This window comes from Eublepharis macularius, chromosome 17 (genome assembly GCF_028583425.1).
Source record: "Eublepharis macularius isolate TG4126 chromosome 17, MPM_Emac_v1.0, whole genome shotgun sequence".
Classification (NCBI taxonomy): Eukaryota; Metazoa; Chordata; class Lepidosauria; order Squamata; family Eublepharidae; genus Eublepharis; species Eublepharis macularius.
This window is the reverse complement of record NC_072806.1, coordinates 31,815,937-31,834,936: the sequence shown is the minus strand read 5'-3', so window position 1 is coordinate 31,834,936 and position 19,000 is coordinate 31,815,937. Positions and strand designations below refer to the sequence as shown.

The window sequence follows — 19,000 nt, the reverse complement described above, 5'->3', positions numbered from 1 at the left end:
CTCTTCACCGGTTTTCCCGTCAGATGGATATTGTTTTCTGCATGCTTCATGACCTATAGAGCTTCCATGGCCATGGACGGAATTTTCCTGCTTACGGATTCATGATTGGAAGTTATATGGCTGTGGACGACTAATCAGTCCTTATACTAGCACTTAGCACTTTAATGGGTCTTGCAACGAAGACTGTATAAATATATTGAAATATGAACAGTCATTGAATAAGTATACTGTATGAACTGCACAAGTACTGGCAATTTGTGTCTACTGCATTAATTATATGAATGTTTACATAAGACTGTGTTGAAGTGGTTGTCGTTAGGTGGTCTTGAATTCTCTTGCTTTCTATCTGAATCAGGCCTGACTAAATTATCCAGAATTTTTTTTTTAAGGGAGAGCTTGTGAAGGACCAATATCGACAGTATTAATTCTTTAAATTAAAATCATTTCTGAAACCACCCTTCTCCTCCCCCCCTGCCCAAGGATTTGAAGTGGTTCAATAGAACTGGGCTGAGTTAAAATAAGAGACATCCCACTTAGCTTCTGTTGGCTGGGATCTCAAGAAATTAAAAAGAATAAAAAAAAACAGAAAGGGGGCATATTGGCCAATGCAATGGGTCTAGCAGGCTGAGAGAAAAGGCAATTTAAGTTTAAAATGAGAAGTGTGTTTATTTAAATGAATCACAGTGCTTGGCTCTGAGGCCTTTTTCCGCTCAGGAGTTGATGGTGCCATTTCTTGCCCTCAAGAACCAAATGCAGGCTTTATTATCAACAATTTTTAATAAATAATTTCACCTGTGTTTTTATCTTTTTTATTTTTGTATCAAGTTACCTTAACTGATCTTAGTTTTAACCTAAGTAATCAAAGAAATCGTTCCATTTTTTCAAAAATTCAGCTATTGGTCTAGTATGCACGTAAGAAATTAATTGGGCCATAGATGCATATCCGTAAATCTTACATAATTTAGCTGAGCTGTTACATACCTTGAATGTAGCTTTCTGTTAGTTTAATCTAACTTTAAAAGTAGCACCTCTATAAATTTCTATGCACTTTCTATTGTTATATCTTTTTAAATATTTTTTTAAAAAGAACCAAACGCAGGCTGGAGAGAGAGACAGGGAGAGAGCGAGAAATCCCCCTCTTTTAACTTCCGTCTAACAATACTCCACTTAGGGTTGCCAATCTCCAGGTAGCGGCTGGAGATCTCCCGGAATTACAACTGGTCTCCGGGCCACAGAGACCAATTCACCTGGAGGAAAATGGCTACTTTGGGGGGTGGACGCGATGGAATTATGCCATGCCAAGGTCCTTTCCCTCCCCAAACCCCACTTTCTCCAGGTTTCTCCAGCTTTCACCCCTCCAGATCTCCAGGAATTTCCCAACTTGGAGCTGGCAACCCTAACTCCACTCTGTAAATCTTATGCCTGTCTTTTACTGAATTCAGCCTGAAATTAAGCTGGAGATTTTGAATGCTTTTTGCCACAATCGCTGGGCTTAGTCTTGACTTTCGGCCTCCGGCCAAGGGCCCTGCCCTGCCCCTCCCCCGCAGCCTCGCCCTGAAGGAATCTGGCCGTTTTTCCTGCCCTTTCTCATGCAGCTTGACGCACTGGTCTGTTTTTACCTCAGTTTTTTACCAGCATGACACCTTAATGTCATTTCCCCTCATGCCTTTGGGTCTGTTTCCCCACACTCTTTTCTTTCAACTGGCCTTTACTAGATTTTCACCTTCTGAAATAACATCATATTTGGGCAGCTTTGGCGAGCAGCACATTTACTAAAATTGGAATGATACCGAGTAGAAATACCGCCATTTTCCCTCCCCGTCTTCAGTTCAAGACAGCATACCAAAGCATGACGAAGATGGTTTTTTAAAGCCAAACATTAACCATGATTTTAAAACTGAACAGGGCTTGGTTAACAATTGCAGCTGTTTTTTAACCTCTGTTTTCTAATGAGAAATGGTTTATGGTTCTCCCCCCCACCCCCCACCCCACACATGTATCTTTCTATTAGTTTAATCTAACTTTAAATGTAGCACCTCTATAAATTTCTGTGCACTTTCTATTGTTATATCTTTTCTTTTTAAATAATTTTTTTTAAAAGAACCAAATGCAGGCTGGAGAGAGAGGGAGGGGGAGAGACAGAGAGAATTAAATCCCCCCCTTTTAACATTTACTCTCTCTATTCCCCAAACTTTATAACTGTTTAATTTCATATCTTTCTGTTGTCATTCTACCAAGATTTGCTTCATGTCCCCTTATTGTAAGGATGCTTTCTCAGTTTTAAGTCTTGTTCCAGAACACCCCACAAACCACTAGCCCTAGGGATCTGGTTCACACATGTAATGAAGGCAAAACTACATGTTGCCCCTTTCAGACAAAATGAAGACTGCATATATCAGGAAGATCACATGTAGTGCATTCTCCTCATACATGTGGTAAACTATAACAACTGAAAAGGGCATATGTTGTTGTATAGTGTTAGGAAAACTAGTGTAGTTTACTAGTACGACTAAGATCAGGCAGACCTCAGTTCAATCCCCATTCAAGCATGAAGATCACTGAGTGACAACTAGTTTGGCCTACTGACTATATCTCATCTTAACCTACCTCACAAGGCTACTGTGAGGGAAAAATAGGAGGGGGCAGATTTTATCTGGTGGTCTGAATTTTTAAAAATGTATTGTACCCTTTCTTGAAGTTCAGGGCAGCATGGATAAAAATAGATTTTTAAAAAGTTTAGTCCACAGAAACACAAGTTCCCCTTATTTCCATCCATTACAAATTAATTTCTAAAATGAGCATAATACTGAACTTATAGACTTGATTACATAACATTTTCATGCTAATGATTAATCATGACTAATGGCTTGAATATAGTATATGGATTAATATTATCTTGCACTGTGCTGTTTCAAAACATTATTTCTGACAATTCATGAGGAATAGATGGTGTAACATATACAAAGCTTGTAAATGGAGCCTATATCTCAAAATTCTTGATAGGCAATCAATTTGCAGTGGTGGATTTACCTTGTTTGCATCCTTGTATAATAAGAGGCCTAACATGAGATGGATTGATTTGATAAAGGAAGCCATGCCCTTCAGTTTGCAAAGTCTGCACAAGATTGTTAAAGATAGGATATTTTGGAGGTTGTTAAGTCATAGGGTTGCATAAAAAATGACTTGATGGCTCATAACTCAACCATAATAAGAGGCTAACATACTGCTCCTTATTTGTATATCGATATTCCTGGCTACTTCTATACATTTTAATTTTCATCCTGCCATTTCCTCCAAAGAGCTCAGGCCAGCAACACACATAATTATTCCGTCCTCCATGTTATCCTTACAACCACCCTGTGAGGTAGGTGCGGCTGAGTCAGGCCTGCCCAAGATCCCCAGGTGGCTGAGTATGGATCTGAATTCACATCTCTCTAGTTTAATGTTACATGTCATATGGTGGGAACCTTGGATTATATATCCTAGAATATATTCTAGTTTCTATCCAGTAACTTCAGCACAATTTACCTAAAAACTACACTGGGCTTTGCTAATGCTTTACATCAGTCTTAAAATGCCACCTTCATGTTGCATCAAGAAAGACACTCAGAAAATTATTTTTGTGTGTGCGCAGATGTTTTGAAAAAAAAATGAAGAGGAATTTCACCGACAGTTCAACCCGTACTACAGCAGGTATCAATATTTTATTAGTGCTAAAGCTGCAAAATAGATTATTAGCAAAATGCATGTTGTTGTGCTAGATGGGGCATTCGTGGACCTTGTTGACAAAGTGGATGCAATAGCTTATGAATTGCTGGCATGCAAAATGTCTTTGTGTGAAGATTCCATAACTGTTCATATGTTACAGTGAAGGCACATATATCCTCGTTTGGGTGGCCCCCACCTTATGGAATGACCTGCATGAAGAGTTCAGGAAAGCTCCCACTCCTTTGGCTTTCTGCAAACTATGCAAAACTGAATTATTCAGGAGGGCTTTTTTACACTGGCAATAGAGCTGTGCTGTAAGGAAATGGTTTGGAGAGCGGTTTGGTAAAGGGACATGGAGTTGATGAAGATAGGATCTTACTGAGTAGTTTTTGTGTTGTTTAATATGCCATGTTCAAATTACTTCTGTTTGTTTTCATGGATGCTTCCTCTCTGCATTCCTGTATTTGAATTTCTGCTTCTTTTCAAATTTCTACAATGCATACCCTATTGTATTGTTTATTGAATATCCCAGCTGGTGATCATATTAACTAACACTGTGTAGTCCACCTTGAATCTCAATGAGAAAGGTGGAATATAAATTTAATTTAATCTAAAAATCCTAGCCATGCATGCATACATCTGTTAGAAAGAGCCAACATGCGCGCACTTTACAAATGAAACTTGGGACCAGTACCAGGATGAATGCAAGATCTGATTTATACATTCAGCCATACATGCATTGACTGTCTGTAACATAAGAATTATTCAACACATGTATAAAGAAAAATCAAGTGTATGTTGCACATAGACAATACATGCATTCTTTGTAACTTGTGAATAGGGCTATTGTCTTTCCTATTCTTCCCACTGCTATTTAATTTCAAATAGTAGGCTCTTTAGAGCAAGAGTATGTACTTTTTAAATGTCATATCACTGAAAAAGAGCAAATCTGTTGACAATGCCAAGCAGCAGCAGAATAAGTTACACAACAACATGTATATAGATCAGATGGCTCATATAATATGTATCACATGTATTCAGGGCTTTTTTTCTGGGAAAAGAGGTGGTGGAACTCAGTGGTAGAACTCAGGACCGCACAATGATGTCACTTGGGGTCAGCTGGAACAAGGGGGGAATTTTTTAAAGTTTAAATCGCCCTCGGTGAAAATGGTCACATGGCCGGTGGTCTCGGCCCTGATCTCCAGACAGAGGGGAGTTTAGATTGCCCTCCGTGCACTAGAGCAGCACGGAGGGCGATCTAAACTCCCCTCTGTCTGGAGATCAGGGGGCGGGGCCACCGGCCATGTGACCATTTTCAAGAATTGCCGGAACTCCGTTCCACCGGGTTCCTGCTGAAAAAAAGCCCTGCATGTATTTAAAAAGACTGTGCTGCTGAGCTGCAATTGCCCATCCATGGAGCATTCCAGGCAAGAGATGAGCAGAGGTAGATTACCTTTGCCTTCTTCTGCACAGCAACCCCGGTCTTCCTTAGTGGTCTCCCATCCAAGTACTGAGAGTGGCCAACTCTACTCAGCTCCCAAGCTCTGATGAGTTCAGGCTAAATTGGGCTATTTGGGCTGCTTACTAATGCATACACTTCAGAATATAAAGAAAGAAAATTAGATTATAGTCCAGAGTTTTATAAGTGCTCTGAACAATTATGGAGCTCCCAACCATGTAGGTTGCGCCTTTCATTCCAATGGAAGAAATAGTTCTCTGTATCTTTCATGGCAGACTGGACACTGAACTTACAAGGAAATTTCCCAGTATGACACTGCCCTAAAGGGTCACTGGTGGCCAGGGGCAAACAGACCCAAGCCCCAGCAACTCTGCCAATGCCTCAGGGACCACTCAACTCGGACCCTTCATCAGCAAGGGTAGCTGGAGTCAGCTCACCAATCGTTTCTGCACTGCTGCCAGTTTTCAGGAAGGCGTAAATGGGCGAGCTAATACCCATCGTTTGTGTTGCTGAGCTGAGTTGCCCCTGTAGCACAACTGGGCTTGCTCCAGGGCCATTTTCACTTCCCACTCCACTCCTGGTGTCCTCCTCCTTTCCGAATGGCATAACTCTCAGAGGCAAGGTAGGTTCATGTGTGGCTCAGGATCCTCTCATCTCCAGACAAATGCTGGATTGGGTATGTGCTCTAAGACAAATTATGTAACAGTTTACCAGTAGTACATTATGTTGCAAATCCACATTTTAGGCTGCCTACCTGTGCCACTGTTCAACCAGAAAAAGAGAGCCAGACAACCACTCACTTCAAACCCTGTTAAAAATGAGCCATGCACCAGCAATACAGCAGATACTTTGGACTTTTCTACCATGCTAGCAGGTACAGAGTTCAGTATTTTATCACTCCCCGCTCCCCCCCCCAACCATCTCAATACATTTTACTTTAATGGGGACATTTAACTAAAGTTCCAGGGTAATTTGTATGAATTGTCAAAGTATTGCACATTTTCCCTTAAAAAATGAAGTAGAATGTTATCTTTTAAATGAAGTCTCTTGAAATAGTGCCCTTTTTCTTTGAGCTGATGTTCCTTATTATAGGAAGAAGCATTTCTAGTGCATTATCATACTCTCAGAGAAGAGATACCTGTCACCTCTCATAGGCTTGAAATGGCTAGGATATAGAATTCCAGCAGAACTAATTATTGTAATAATAATTAATCCCATTGTTGCTGGTTAAGGGTGGGGAGGGCTCTTCTTTAGTGAGTGAACTTCTACTTTTCAGTTGCTTTGTGCTTTTAAAACACTGCCTTGAGAAAATGGTAATGTGCAACCATAAAATAATTGCTTACCTAGCTTTTTAAAAAGGCAATAGTAGATTGTGTTTCACTTGCTCAGTGTTTGCCTACTTAAACAGAAACAGGAAACCAATAAATTATACTGACAGCTGCTTATAAATAATTATATTGAGAAAGGATGGGACCACAACAAGCAGCTCTTAGTCGCGGCAGCTAAACTGAACCTCCATGTCTATTGAAAGTGCATTTTTATTTATTTAAATAATGTGAGCCCCTCTTTTCTACTCAAAAGGGGCACAAATCTGACTTTCCAAAAGCTAGACTGGACAACAGGACAGTTCTCAGCTTTGTGTTTTCCTTGTATAGCATCTGACTGGCTAATGACAGAGGCAGGATGCTGGACCAGGTGGACCTTTGGTTTGATCAGCACCCTTGGGTGAAAACAGGAAGGAACACCCCAGTTCTCATACCAAGGTCTCCCCACCACTTACATGTTATTGAGAGCTCTAATCTGTTTATGATAAGCTGTATCTGTACTCTGTATTGTACTTCGTTGTACAATATTGTACTCTGCAACGGCCACTCCTTCATCAGTTTAAAGATCAAGAAAGCATGTGTTGTTTGGGTTAGATAAGGTAGAAAAACATAACTGCTTGACAAGGTTATTAATAAAACAGCTGCAGTGTGTGAAGTGACAGGCTGTGCAATAGCAATAAACTGTGTGTGTGCGCGCGCGCGTGTGCACACACACACACACACACAGAATTAGCTAATGCATATTGAGGAAAAGTACTGAAGAATGATTATTCAAGAAACTTGTACTAATTTTTAACAAACAGGGTGTTTTATTGTGGGGATAACAGCAACATACTTTGTAAACTGCTCTGAGTGGGCATTAAGTTGTCCTGAAGGACGGTATATAAATCGAATGTTGTTGTTTGTTGTTATTATTATCCACAAAAGGCAAACATTAAAGACTGTGATTTACCAAGGACAAGAGCCAGAAAAAAGGGACTGTCCCTGTTGGAGCACATGTTGATCCAGCAAAGTTTATGACCCCTTGGCCTCTTACAGAATAGAAAAGTACATGCTTCTGTGACATTTACGGACTGGGAATTGTTTTGAACAACATGGCTGTGAACCAAAGTCCTACAGTGCTTATCTGGAGAATCCTGTGGACAGATATAAAACAAATTATTGGGGAATCCTCTGTGTGTGTATATGTGCGTTCGTGAGAAAGAGTGGGAGAGAACATATCCCTATTATGCGTAAAGAGCAAATGAGTTCACAGCAAAAAATCAAAGATAGAGTGATGAAGACAGTATGGTCCATGTGTTTGTTTTGCAAGATCTCAAATTAGATATTGCAGGATTGCATACTTAAGTTTAACTAACAGTTCTATGTCTTTTGATTTTTAAAGATTTTGGCTGGGAAGCTACAAATCCAGAGCCAACTCAGCTGCAGAAAACAACAGGCATTGAGTATGTAGGAAGGAAATCTCACTTTAGCTATCTTAATTTTTTTTTAAATTCCTATATTTAAATAGTTGCAATTTATTTCTTAAACATTTTTCCATGCTTTCTCAAAAATTATAGAAAGAACTATTTTAAAAACTGTCTGTGTCTATATCAGTAGAAAAGAGCAAGAATCCAGTAGCACCTATAGGACTAATAAAATTTGTGGTAGGGTATGAGCTTTCCATCCTGAGAGCCAAGTTACAAGTGACACCTGACACAGGTTGGACACCTGTCAGCTTCCCTCAAGTTTTGATGGGAAATGTAGGCGTCCTGGTCTTGCAGCTTGGCTCTCTATTTAAGTTTACAGAAACCCCCCACACACACTGAGCAGAGGGGAAGGGGGGCGCCTGGTGAGAGCCCGACGCCTGCACTCCCCTCCCAACCGCATGTTCTCCCTCCTATAGACTGCTGCTCTGTAAACTTAAATTAAATGGAGAGCCAAGCTGCAAGACCAGGACGCCTACATTTCCCATCAAAACTTGAGGGAAGCTGACAAGTGTCCAACCTGTGTCAGGCATCACTTGTAGTTTGGCTATGAGTTACATTGGCTATCACTCAGATTCTGAACTGAATTTAAGTTGCTGGTTTTGACCTTTAATCTCCGGCGTGGCCTGGAAATCTCATACCATAAGGGCCATCAATTCCTATATGAGCTGACTTACTAGATGAGACTGTCAATAGACATTGCTTGCTATTCTTTCTCTGACATTGTCAATACTAGAAGTGCCTTTAAAGTTGTGGGTGATAATAAACACCGGAACCTACTTCCTGAATAGGTTAGGAAACCTCCATCTATGTTAGGGTTCTAGAAAGGTTGAAAACCTTTCTTTATCAATATGCATTTGGCTGATCTGGACCATTCAGCAAAGCCAAGTTGTTTTAACTGATCTCCCAGCCATCGAGATCATTCCCCCTAGAGAAAATGGCTGTTTGGGGAGGTGGACTCTATGGCATTATACTAGAAGGCTGAGGTCCCTTGCCTCTCCAAATTCTGCCTTCCTGAACCTTCACCCTCAAAGTTTCCAGCAATTTCCCAATCCAGAATTCACAGTCCTAGGGAAGACAGATTGGAAGGGCCCAAAGAGTGCAGAAATTAATGATATATTTTGGCTATGAGGGCTATATTAAGTGCAATATCCCCTCCCTGTAATATCTAATAGAGTTCATGTATACTGTGATGTCACAGTATTTCACATCTCAAACACACACACACACACACACACACACACACACACACACACTATTGGCAACCAGCACCTGGGACAGGAAAATACAAAAACTCATGTAGTCAGGATGCTATGGAGGGGGGCACATTTAGGTCAAAATCTACGTTAATTCAACCTGTCTTGAGAGGTACTGAAGTAAAAGGTGATGATTGTGGCCATAGCTGCATTAATTCTTTCTGGAATTATTGAGTGGAGGGGTTCAAAAAGCAGGCTTCTTAATGAGTATATAAGTACACAGACAGTCACACATTAAGCTGCATAAAATGATTTCGTTGCAGGTTAGAGAAGAACAATGCCAGTCCTGACGTTTGGAGAAGAAATGGTTCTGTAGCTTCTGGAGGAAGAACAGAAAACAGAAAGATTCCAAAGATGGAATACGGCTCCAGTTGCTTAACAGAGACAGGATCATGGCAGCGGAAACTCCCTGGCCCTCCAAAACCACCACAAAACATTGACATGGGAGTGACAGGGCAAAGTTATTCATCTACAGCACAACAACCAGGGGTAGCAAACAACACGCCAAGAGGCCTAGTGGGTCAGAGTACATCATACAAATTTAGGCACAATCCACCACACCAGCACAACGTTAATGAGAAGAAAACTGATCATACCCAAGGTGACAAAATGATTCAGGTAAAATTTAAACACACATGTGTTATTTTTTTAACAGGGCCATGGAGTTTTAACCTGCTTGCCTGTATTGACAGCTTCTTAAGATGATTGTAGGCTAACAGGTATATAAGATCAATCAAAAAAATCAACACTGCTTCAGCTGAATAAACCTCTTTCCGCAGTTTAAATTGTTTCCTGTGGGTTGGAACCAGACTGTTTTCTGTTAATGGAAGGGAAAGTGTAATTTCCACCAATTTCCCATTCCTGCTGCAGACCCCTGATTATCCCCTCATGCCCTTCTTGCAGGTTCCCCCGAGTCCAGGAAGATAGTTTTGGGGACATTAATGGTCTGTAGTGGGAGGGGGTGAGGCAGGAAAGTTCTCTGGGGAAGAGAACTAGGGGAAATAAAATTGTGTCTGAGATCAGAATAAAAAGGGAAAACAATAGAACATGCCTAACACTGTTGACTTCCCCACTTCTACAAGGGCAAGTGCATTCCTGGAGCAGTAGCCCATGGTATCTCCCTTGCAAAAGCGCAGAGGGTAGGACATTGAATCGGGTCAACATAAAAGGTTTTCTAAATTTTGGGCTTAATAAATTAGTAATTTGTTAGACGATGACAACAAATGACGAAGTAATTACAAGGCACAAAGTTCTTGTCATCTGCATATGGCTCATAAGCAGCTGGCTGTGGATATCCCATGACCAAGCTGCACAGATTCTCATTGTGCATGATGAGCAGCAAAAGAGATTAATAGAAAATGGAGCTCACACTACTGATTAACAAACTCATCTACTAAACCAGGTAGTATAAACATTTTTTTTAATATAATCACTGAAAATTGTAAATAAATCTACAGGGTTGAAGCGAGACTAAATTTGCCAATGGCAGAATGGAATTTTCCTGCCTCCCCTACCATTTCCCTGTGAGCTTCATGAAATGATGATCCTGAGGGATACAAAACCCTGAGGAATAACAACAACATTTGATTTATACACTACCCTTCAGGACAACTTAACACCCACTCAGAGTGGTTTACAAAGTATGCTATTATTATCCCCTCAACAATCACCCTCTGGGGTGGATGGGGCTGAGAGAGCTCAGAGAGAGCTGTGACTGGCCCAAGGTCACCCACTGGCTTCAAGTGAAGGTATGGGGAATAGAGGTGTGCACGAACCAAAATACGAACCAAAATTTGTCATGAACCGGGCCAGTTCGTGGTTCACAAACCAGCGGTTCATCAGAGTGTGTTTCTTTGTTTCTTTTTTTTTAAAATAAAATTTTATTAAAACTGTAAAACACAACTGTAAACTGTTAAACAATAAGCACACAAAATTTAAAAACATGCATAAATTCAAAGCAAGTAATAAGTAACAATTAAATATACAAAGATTTATAACTCACAAGAAGTCTATGTTAATAATGAGTAGTAATTATACTAAGTAATGCTTATTACAGTATAAGGAATTATAGTTGATCTAGTAAAGAGAGGGAATTCTTACAAAGTACACCAGATATTCTATGAAACTAAGAGATATTTTATATATTTGCATATGTATGAAAAAATTAGGCTGGGCACGGAGCTGTTATATTCCAGATATTCAAAAAATGGAAACCATTTCTCCATAAAATTAGTTGTTCTTGGGAAGTGTTCTACTTGATAGATTTTATCATACAACTTTTCCGATATATAATGGTCCCAATTTTTTTTTTGCCAGTTGTCAATTGAGGGGGTAGCCTTAGATTTCCAAAGTGTAGCTATTGCACTCTTTGCAGCTACCAGTAAGGTAGTGTGTTTCTGATGAACTGCCACGAACTTTTTGTTTGGTTCATTTTTTGGTTCGTCACTGCAGACAGCCTGGCACTGATCAATCAGTTTCCTAGGCAACAGGGAGGGTGGGCTTTCTGAAGCCCCAGAAGTAACCTTCTGCTGCCCTGGAAATGATGTTTTCACAAACCAAATGAACTGGTTCACGAACCAGGTGAAGTTCGTGAAAGTTCGTGGTTTGTAAAACGCAACGAACCATGAATCGCACGGTTCGTTTTGCTCCGGTTCGTGCCCATCTCTAATGGGGAATCAAACCCAGTTCTCCAGATTAGAGTCCCGCCACTCTTAACCACTACTCCAAATTGAGGAGGGTCTGAAGTAGGAAGGGGGAATTGGTGGAAATTGCCTGTTTAGTTTGCATCCAACCCATAATGTGTTTTCACTACCTGGGTCTCCACAGTGTATCATGGGTAGTGGTAAACAATTTTGAGACCTTGTATTGTCGAAGGCTTTCACGGCTGGAGAACGATGGTTGTTGTGGCTTTTCCGGGCTGTATTGCCGTGGTCTTGGCATTGTAGTTCCTGACGTTTCGCCAGCAGCTGTGGCTGGCATCTTCAGAGGTGTAGCACCAAAAGACAGATCTCTCAGTGTCACAGTGTGGAAAAGATGTAGGTCATTTGTATCTACTCAGGAGGGGTGGGGTTGAGCTGAGTCCTCCTGTGAGAGTTTCCCAGGGTGTGGAATGCTAATGGCGGGAGGCTTCACTGTATCCTGAGGAGGTTCTTTTGCATATGGATTGGTACTTGATGTGCTAATCTTCTCTGCAGGGCTATTGTCGGGTGTGGAGTGTTTTGTTAGCCTGGTGTTTTTCAGAACTGGAAACCATGCTCTGTTCATTCTTAAGGTTTCTTCTTTCCTGTTGAAGTTTTGCTTATGCTTGTGAATTTCAATGGCTTCCCTGTGCAGTCTGACAAAGTAGTTGGAAGTGTTGTCCAGTATTTTGGTGTCCTGGAATAAGATACTGTGCCCTGTTTGAGTTAGGCTATGTTCAGCCACTGCTGATTTTTCAGGTTGTCCAAGTCTGCAGTGTCTTTCATGTTCTTTTATTCTTGTCTGGATGCTACGCTTTGTGGTCCCGATGTAAACTTGTCCACAGCTGCAGGGTATACGGTATACTCCTGCAGAGGTGAGGGGGTCTCTACTGTCTTTTGCTGATCGTAGCATCTGGTGTATTTTTCGGGTGGGTCTGAATACTGCTTGGAGGTTATGCTTTTTCATAAGCTTTCCCATCTGATCAGTAATTCCTTTGATATATGGCAAAAACACTTTTCCTGTAGGAGACTGTTTTTCCGAGGGAAAACTCCCATTCCTGGATACCTTGGTCATCCGCAAAGCAAACTTTCAGTTAGGTCACAAGGTCTACAGGAAACCAACTCACACTGATCGGTACTTACACAAAAACTCCAATCACCACCCCCGACAGAAAAGAGGCATAATGAAAACATTAGTGGATCGTGCAAGACGGATATGTGAGCCGCACTTTCTCAATGAGGAAATTAATCATCTAAACCACGCACTTCAGGCAAATGGCTACTCCAGAAATGAAATCCAAAGAGCAATCAAACCCAGGATGAATCAAACAACCAAGGAAAAACAGTCTCCTACAGGAAAAGTGTTTTTGCCATATATCAAAGGAATTACTGATCAGATGGGAAAGCTTATGAAAAATTCACAAGCATAAGCAAAACTTCAACAGGAAAGAAGAAACCTTAAGAATGAACAGAGCATGGTTTCCAGTTCTGAAAAATACCAGGCTAACAAAACATTCTATCCCCGACAATAGCCCTGCAGAGAAGATTAGCACATCAAGTACCAATCCATATGCAAAAGAACCTCCTCAGGATACAGTGAAGCCTCCCGCCATTAGCATTCCACACCCTGGGAAACTCTTACAGGATGACTCAGCTCAACCCCACCCCTCCTGAGTAGATACAAATGACCTACATCTTTTCCACACTGTGACACTGAGAGATCTCTGTCTTTTGGTGCTACACCTCTGAAGATGCCAGCCACAGCTGCTGGCGAAACGTCAGGAACTACAATGCCAAGACCACGGCAATACAGCCCGGAAAAGCCACAACCACCATCAATTTTGAGACCCCTACTGCAATCTCCACCTTCCCATTTTATGAGCTCTCAGGGGTTGTGAGAAAGCCAATTTCCCATCTGCCCCTTTCCCCTTTAATTGAATCTCAGCAGCCCTCAACATTCATTTCCTCCTGAAGAATTATTAGCCCTCATCAGACCATTTTCTGAAGTTTTTCCTCTCTGTTATGGTTAACTAAGTTCTATTTTTCTGCATATCTTGGGAGTCCTTCAAGTATGTAGATACAGTGGGTGGGTCACTTTGGAAGCTTTCATAATAGGAGCCAGCCATTTTAGGTACAGTCATTTGAACAGTAATGACTGCTCTCTTAACCTTACCAACAGAAGCGACTTTTTCCATCCTGTGTACCCCAGGGCACTGCGTTAATAAATGAACAAAAGGATCAGGGTTGGCCAATATTTACTTCTATTTTGAAAGTTCAGTATAAATGAAAATATTACAACTTTTTGTTGATGAGGAGTTCCATATGTGAGTTTTGGCAAACTTGCTCCTTTAGATCAATGTTTCTGCTCATAATGAAACAGGGAGTGTATATTTTATATACATCTAGCCTTTCTAACATGCCGGTATTATTTCTGACTTTGGGGCAATAACTTTTAATGTATCCAGAGAAGTAGAAAAATATCTGTCCTACATAGGAATTATGATATCAAATAATTCATTACTTAAGAGGTGCAGTAGTCCTCATGTTCAGCTGTGAAATTGCCTGGAGTAACTGGCTTTAACGTGATGAAATTGCTGTGCTCAGAACAGGGCAGAAAGATAACTGTTGTGCATTCTCTCACACACACACGGCCCCCAGTATCACAAAAACAAGAGTTAGTGGCAGACGAGCAGATGATGTTCCTTTTCAGTATCAAAACATGATGTGTAGTCACCTAACAATTCACACATGGCAATGGCAAGTCTTCCACTGACATGTTCTTTTTCATTTATTTCCATGTGAAAGAAAGTGCCACCCTCTCAATTCAGGCTGAAAGAAAAAGACAATTCGCTCAGAATCCTGTCTGCTGTCATTGAGAGTATGAAGCACTGGAGTCAGTATACTAATAAAGTACCGCTGTTGTTTGAAGTATTAGGTAAGAACAATACTTTTATGGCATTCTCAGGAATTTCCCAGGAAAGACTAATACTGTTTTTTTTAAATGGTTCAGCCAAAATCATTCAGTGTCTGAACAGGAGGCACTACTGAGTAGTTATACAACATATTATTACTTTCCCATGCCACCAAAAATCCACTCTGGGATAACCCAATAGAGAGAGCGAGATCCAGGGCCAATTCCACAGTGGACGACATCAGCAAAAAAATGACACAGACATGATAGGGTTTGGTCGGAGGTTAGAGTTTTTACTCAATTATCTGTCACTGCCCAGAAGAGTATGTTTTCTCTTCTTGATGTGAAGGATGCCAGCTTAAATGCTTCAATAAATTCACAGCAGCTATCCATAACAGCTTACTGGAGCCTCCATACACTGACAAAGTACCACTGCTTCTTCATGTGAGCTTGACGGTCCTGTGTTTATCAGCAGAGCCATGAAACAGAGCCTCTCGCGGACAAGAAAGAGGTTTCTGCATGCTTGGAGCACTCCCCACCAAAGCCTATCCTGACGCCAACTTGTAGACTCGGGCCAAGCTAGAAGTGACGAATTACACTTGAACGGCAAGTGAACAGACTCACATGTGTTCCTCCTTCTGATCGAGTGGAGCGCAAGTGAACAGGGAGGAATACATGTGAACATGTCTGTTCCCTGGCCGTTCAAGTGTAATGCGTGATCGAGTGGAGCACACGTGGAGGGCAAGTGAACAGGGAGGAATACACGGGAGCCTGTTCCCTTGCCGTTCGAGTGTCATCCGTCACTTCCAGCTTGGCTCTCAGGGTCAAGCTAGACAAGCAGGTTTTTAAAGAGCTGGGTCTGGGTTACCTGCATGTACACAGAAAACTCCACATGAAACAGAAAAAAACATGGGAAAAATCTCCTCCCTGTGATATTTTAATACAAGGAATGGCTTGAGGAGGGAGGGAGGGAGGGAGGAGCCCCTCCTTCTCCCGTGGAGGCATTCTGAGGCTGTTTGGGCTCTCCTTTATTTTTTAACAGCCATTCTCCAAAGCTGCTGTGTAGCTGCAGGGGACTCAAGTTGGGTGTGGGCAAGCCAGACCCAACTATTTAAAAACCTCACATCTCGTTTGACCCTCAGGCAATACTATTACAGGATCTGACATCATCTATACCACCTTGGCCTCATCTACTTACTTATTCTCCAGTGTGAGAGCATGTGTCGACAATGACCTCCCACTGCCTACAAAGACAACATAGGTTGCTATGCAAAAGAGGAGGGGGAATGGCAATATTCAGAAAATAGTAGGACACGTTTTAAATCCTCCAGGACACACTGTTGTTGACCTTAAAAAGTCAGCGTCCACCCACAAAAGAATTCAAAAGGGAGACTTCAGTATGAATTTGCTGAATTAGAATTCCTTAAGAGATTTCACACTCTTTCCTCCCTCCTTCCTGCCCCTTGAATCCAGACTTATAATTTTGTATTCTGTATAGCTATTAATTGTTTTAACGAAACACCCATTACAACTATTGACTAGCTTAGAATAACTAATGCATGGGTTTTTTTCATGATTAGATTTGAATTTTACATAATTACATTTCACCCTCTGCTTCTTGCTTTTCATGGATCCTTGACTTTGCTGTTTGTTTTTTCAGTACCTTCCACATAATTATCCACCTAATGAAGATCCACGTTGTATCTGAAGAAGTGGGCTCTAATCCATGAAGCCATATGCTGAAATTAAATCATCTTTAAGATGCTACCATATTCCTGTATATTTCTCTTCCTATATCATTATAGGCTCTTACCTAGATGGCCCAGGCTAACACAATCTCGTCAGATCTTGGAAGCTAAGCAGGGTTAGCTTGGGTTAGTAGTATCTGGATGGGAAACCATCAAGAAAGTTCAGGGTCACTACGCAGAAGCAGGCAAGGACAAACCATTCTCTGTTTGTCTCATATCTTGAAAACCTTTTGGGGTTGCCATAAGTTGGCTGAGACTTGGTGGCACATCACACACACACACATGCACGCACGCACGCGCACATACATTATTATACACCCTTCTTTCCCTTTCTGTATTCTCTAAAAGAACATTTATTTTAGGAATCTTAATCTGCTCCTTTCCCCAGTAGATTCCTGTTGCAAAGTTTGTATTTTACTCCAAATAAACTCTTGGCTGATAGAGGGAATATGAAATGATCTTATTGTAATTTATAATCAAACACATTTTAAAAAGAAGGTAACAGGATTTGCACACTGCTTACATCTTTTTTTTAAAAAGCAAAGAATACATTTATCACGAACATTACTTATGCCAAAATGAATAACAACTACATTGTTTATTCTTCTCTGTGTCATTTAGGCGTTCTGGATTCTGCAGTCACCCCTGGACTATATGGTGCAAAGACTTTCCTTTTGAGAGATGGGAAGGAGAGTGTCTCTTGTGTATTCTATGAGATTGTAAGTATTTTCCATATTTAACCAGGATGTGTAATGAAGTTGCCTCCAATACGATCATAAAATATTATCCTAATATAAAAAGAAACATGTAACAATTAAAAACACAGGGCTTTTTTCCAGCGGGAATGCGGTGGAACGGAGTTCCGGCACCTCTTAAAAATGGTCACATGGCCGGTGGCCCCGCCCCCTGATCTCCAGACAGAGGGGAGTTTAGATTGCCCTCCGCGCTGCTGAGCAGTGTGGAAGGCAATCTAAACTCCCCTCTATCTGGAGATCAGGGGCAGGGCCACTGGCCATGCAACCATTTTCACTGAGGGCAACCCACTGAGTTCTACCACCTCTTTTCCCAGAAAAAATCCCTATAAAAACATTATATAAATCCTAATTGTGGAGTTTTGTCAATGGAACTCTTCCTACCTAGTCTTGCCATATGTTATTCTTACCCTTTATAACCAGAATTCCCCATAAACCATATCTATTAAACAGAATTAAATTTTACTTAAAAGCAATTTCATTCATAAGTTACATTGGGCACAGAAATCCAAATACAGCTCTTTCTTACAACCTGTAATTTTTATGCATTTTAAAAGGAGCATGTTTTTATGCTAAGCAAAGGGCAGAAAATAAACTTTTACCATACTTCTAAACCAGGACCGGGAACTTCCACGATTAATCCGAGGTCGGGTCCACAGGTGTGTGGGAAATTATGATGCAAGTCGGAAGCTCTTCAAGTGTGTCTCTGTAAGACCGGCCAATGTTCCTGAACAACAGACTTTTCAAGATTTTGTCAGAATTGCAGATGTTGAAATGGGTAAATACGTGAAAGCAAGCAATGAAGTTTAACCAATAAAGGTAAGCAAGAAGCCTTAATAGGACACCAGTGGAAAGATACTCAGAGCTCTTCACGGCAGCACCAGAGAAAAGCTTTGTTGTCGTCATCAATTGCAGAGTTATGTGCTCCCTAAAAATAAAGTTATTGTTTATTGGTTTAAACTAGAGTTGTTTATTAGGTTTTCCCGCTGTAACTATTAAAAATAAGCCATTTCTAAATGAGAGACAACTTGCCCTGGATTTTTTGAGCTTTCAGATTTGATTTCAACATATGGCTTGGGCACAGCCCGATTGCTGACACATGGGGGTACAATGCTTCATATACTTGGTATTTTATATTTTCAGTTTTTGCTTTATCTAAGACAAAGATCATAGATTCCTGGTACAGACAACCAACAGTGATACCTTGGTGACACTGAGGGGGCAGTAGGGGGAGCTGTATGCACTCCACTCATTTTGCATTTAACTGAATATGGTTTTAAAGATTTCAGGAAGGTAGGATGGGATGTATGGAAGACTCCTTCCAATAAATTCTGGGTTAGTTATGTCAATAATTTGCTCATGTTATTTTAGACTTCTAACTAGGAATGTACAAATACCCCATTTCTTTTAATTTCTGCACATGTTTGGGAAAATTGTTTTTGCTCTGGCTTTTTTCTTTGCCGTATTTCCTATGTTTGTTTCTTCTATGCCATTTTTACACAATTGATGCAAAAACAGGTGTCCATTTTAATAGCAATATTTCTTGATACAGGCAGGAAAAAAGATTTATCAGTTTTGTCCTGGGCATCAAAAGAAACATGAACTTTTGGATCAAACTGGAATTGTCATGAAATTTAGTCACATTTCCACTTAGAATTCATCCTAATCTATGGAAACTCTTTTAAAAAAAACCTTGA

General features: G+C 40.8%; 1 protein-coding gene across 1 annotated transcript; it reads left to right on the top strand.

Moving 5' to 3' along the window:
• The first annotated feature begins 3,650 nt into the window (after positions 1 to 3,650).
• SPATA22 (spermatogenesis associated 22) lies at positions 3,651 to 18,303 on the top strand. The gene is made up of 7 exons (XM_055001857.1): positions 3,651 to 3,693; positions 5,913 to 6,041; positions 7,877 to 7,937; positions 9,478 to 9,832; positions 14,698 to 14,827; positions 17,173 to 17,270; positions 17,922 to 18,303. The coding sequence occupies exons 1-7, from the start codon at positions 3,651 to 3,653 to the stop codon at positions 18,111 to 18,113; spliced, it is 1,008 nt and encodes a 335-aa protein (XP_054857832.1). The 3' UTR covers positions 18,114 to 18,303.
• The last annotated feature ends 697 nt before the right edge of the window (positions 18,304 to 19,000 follow it).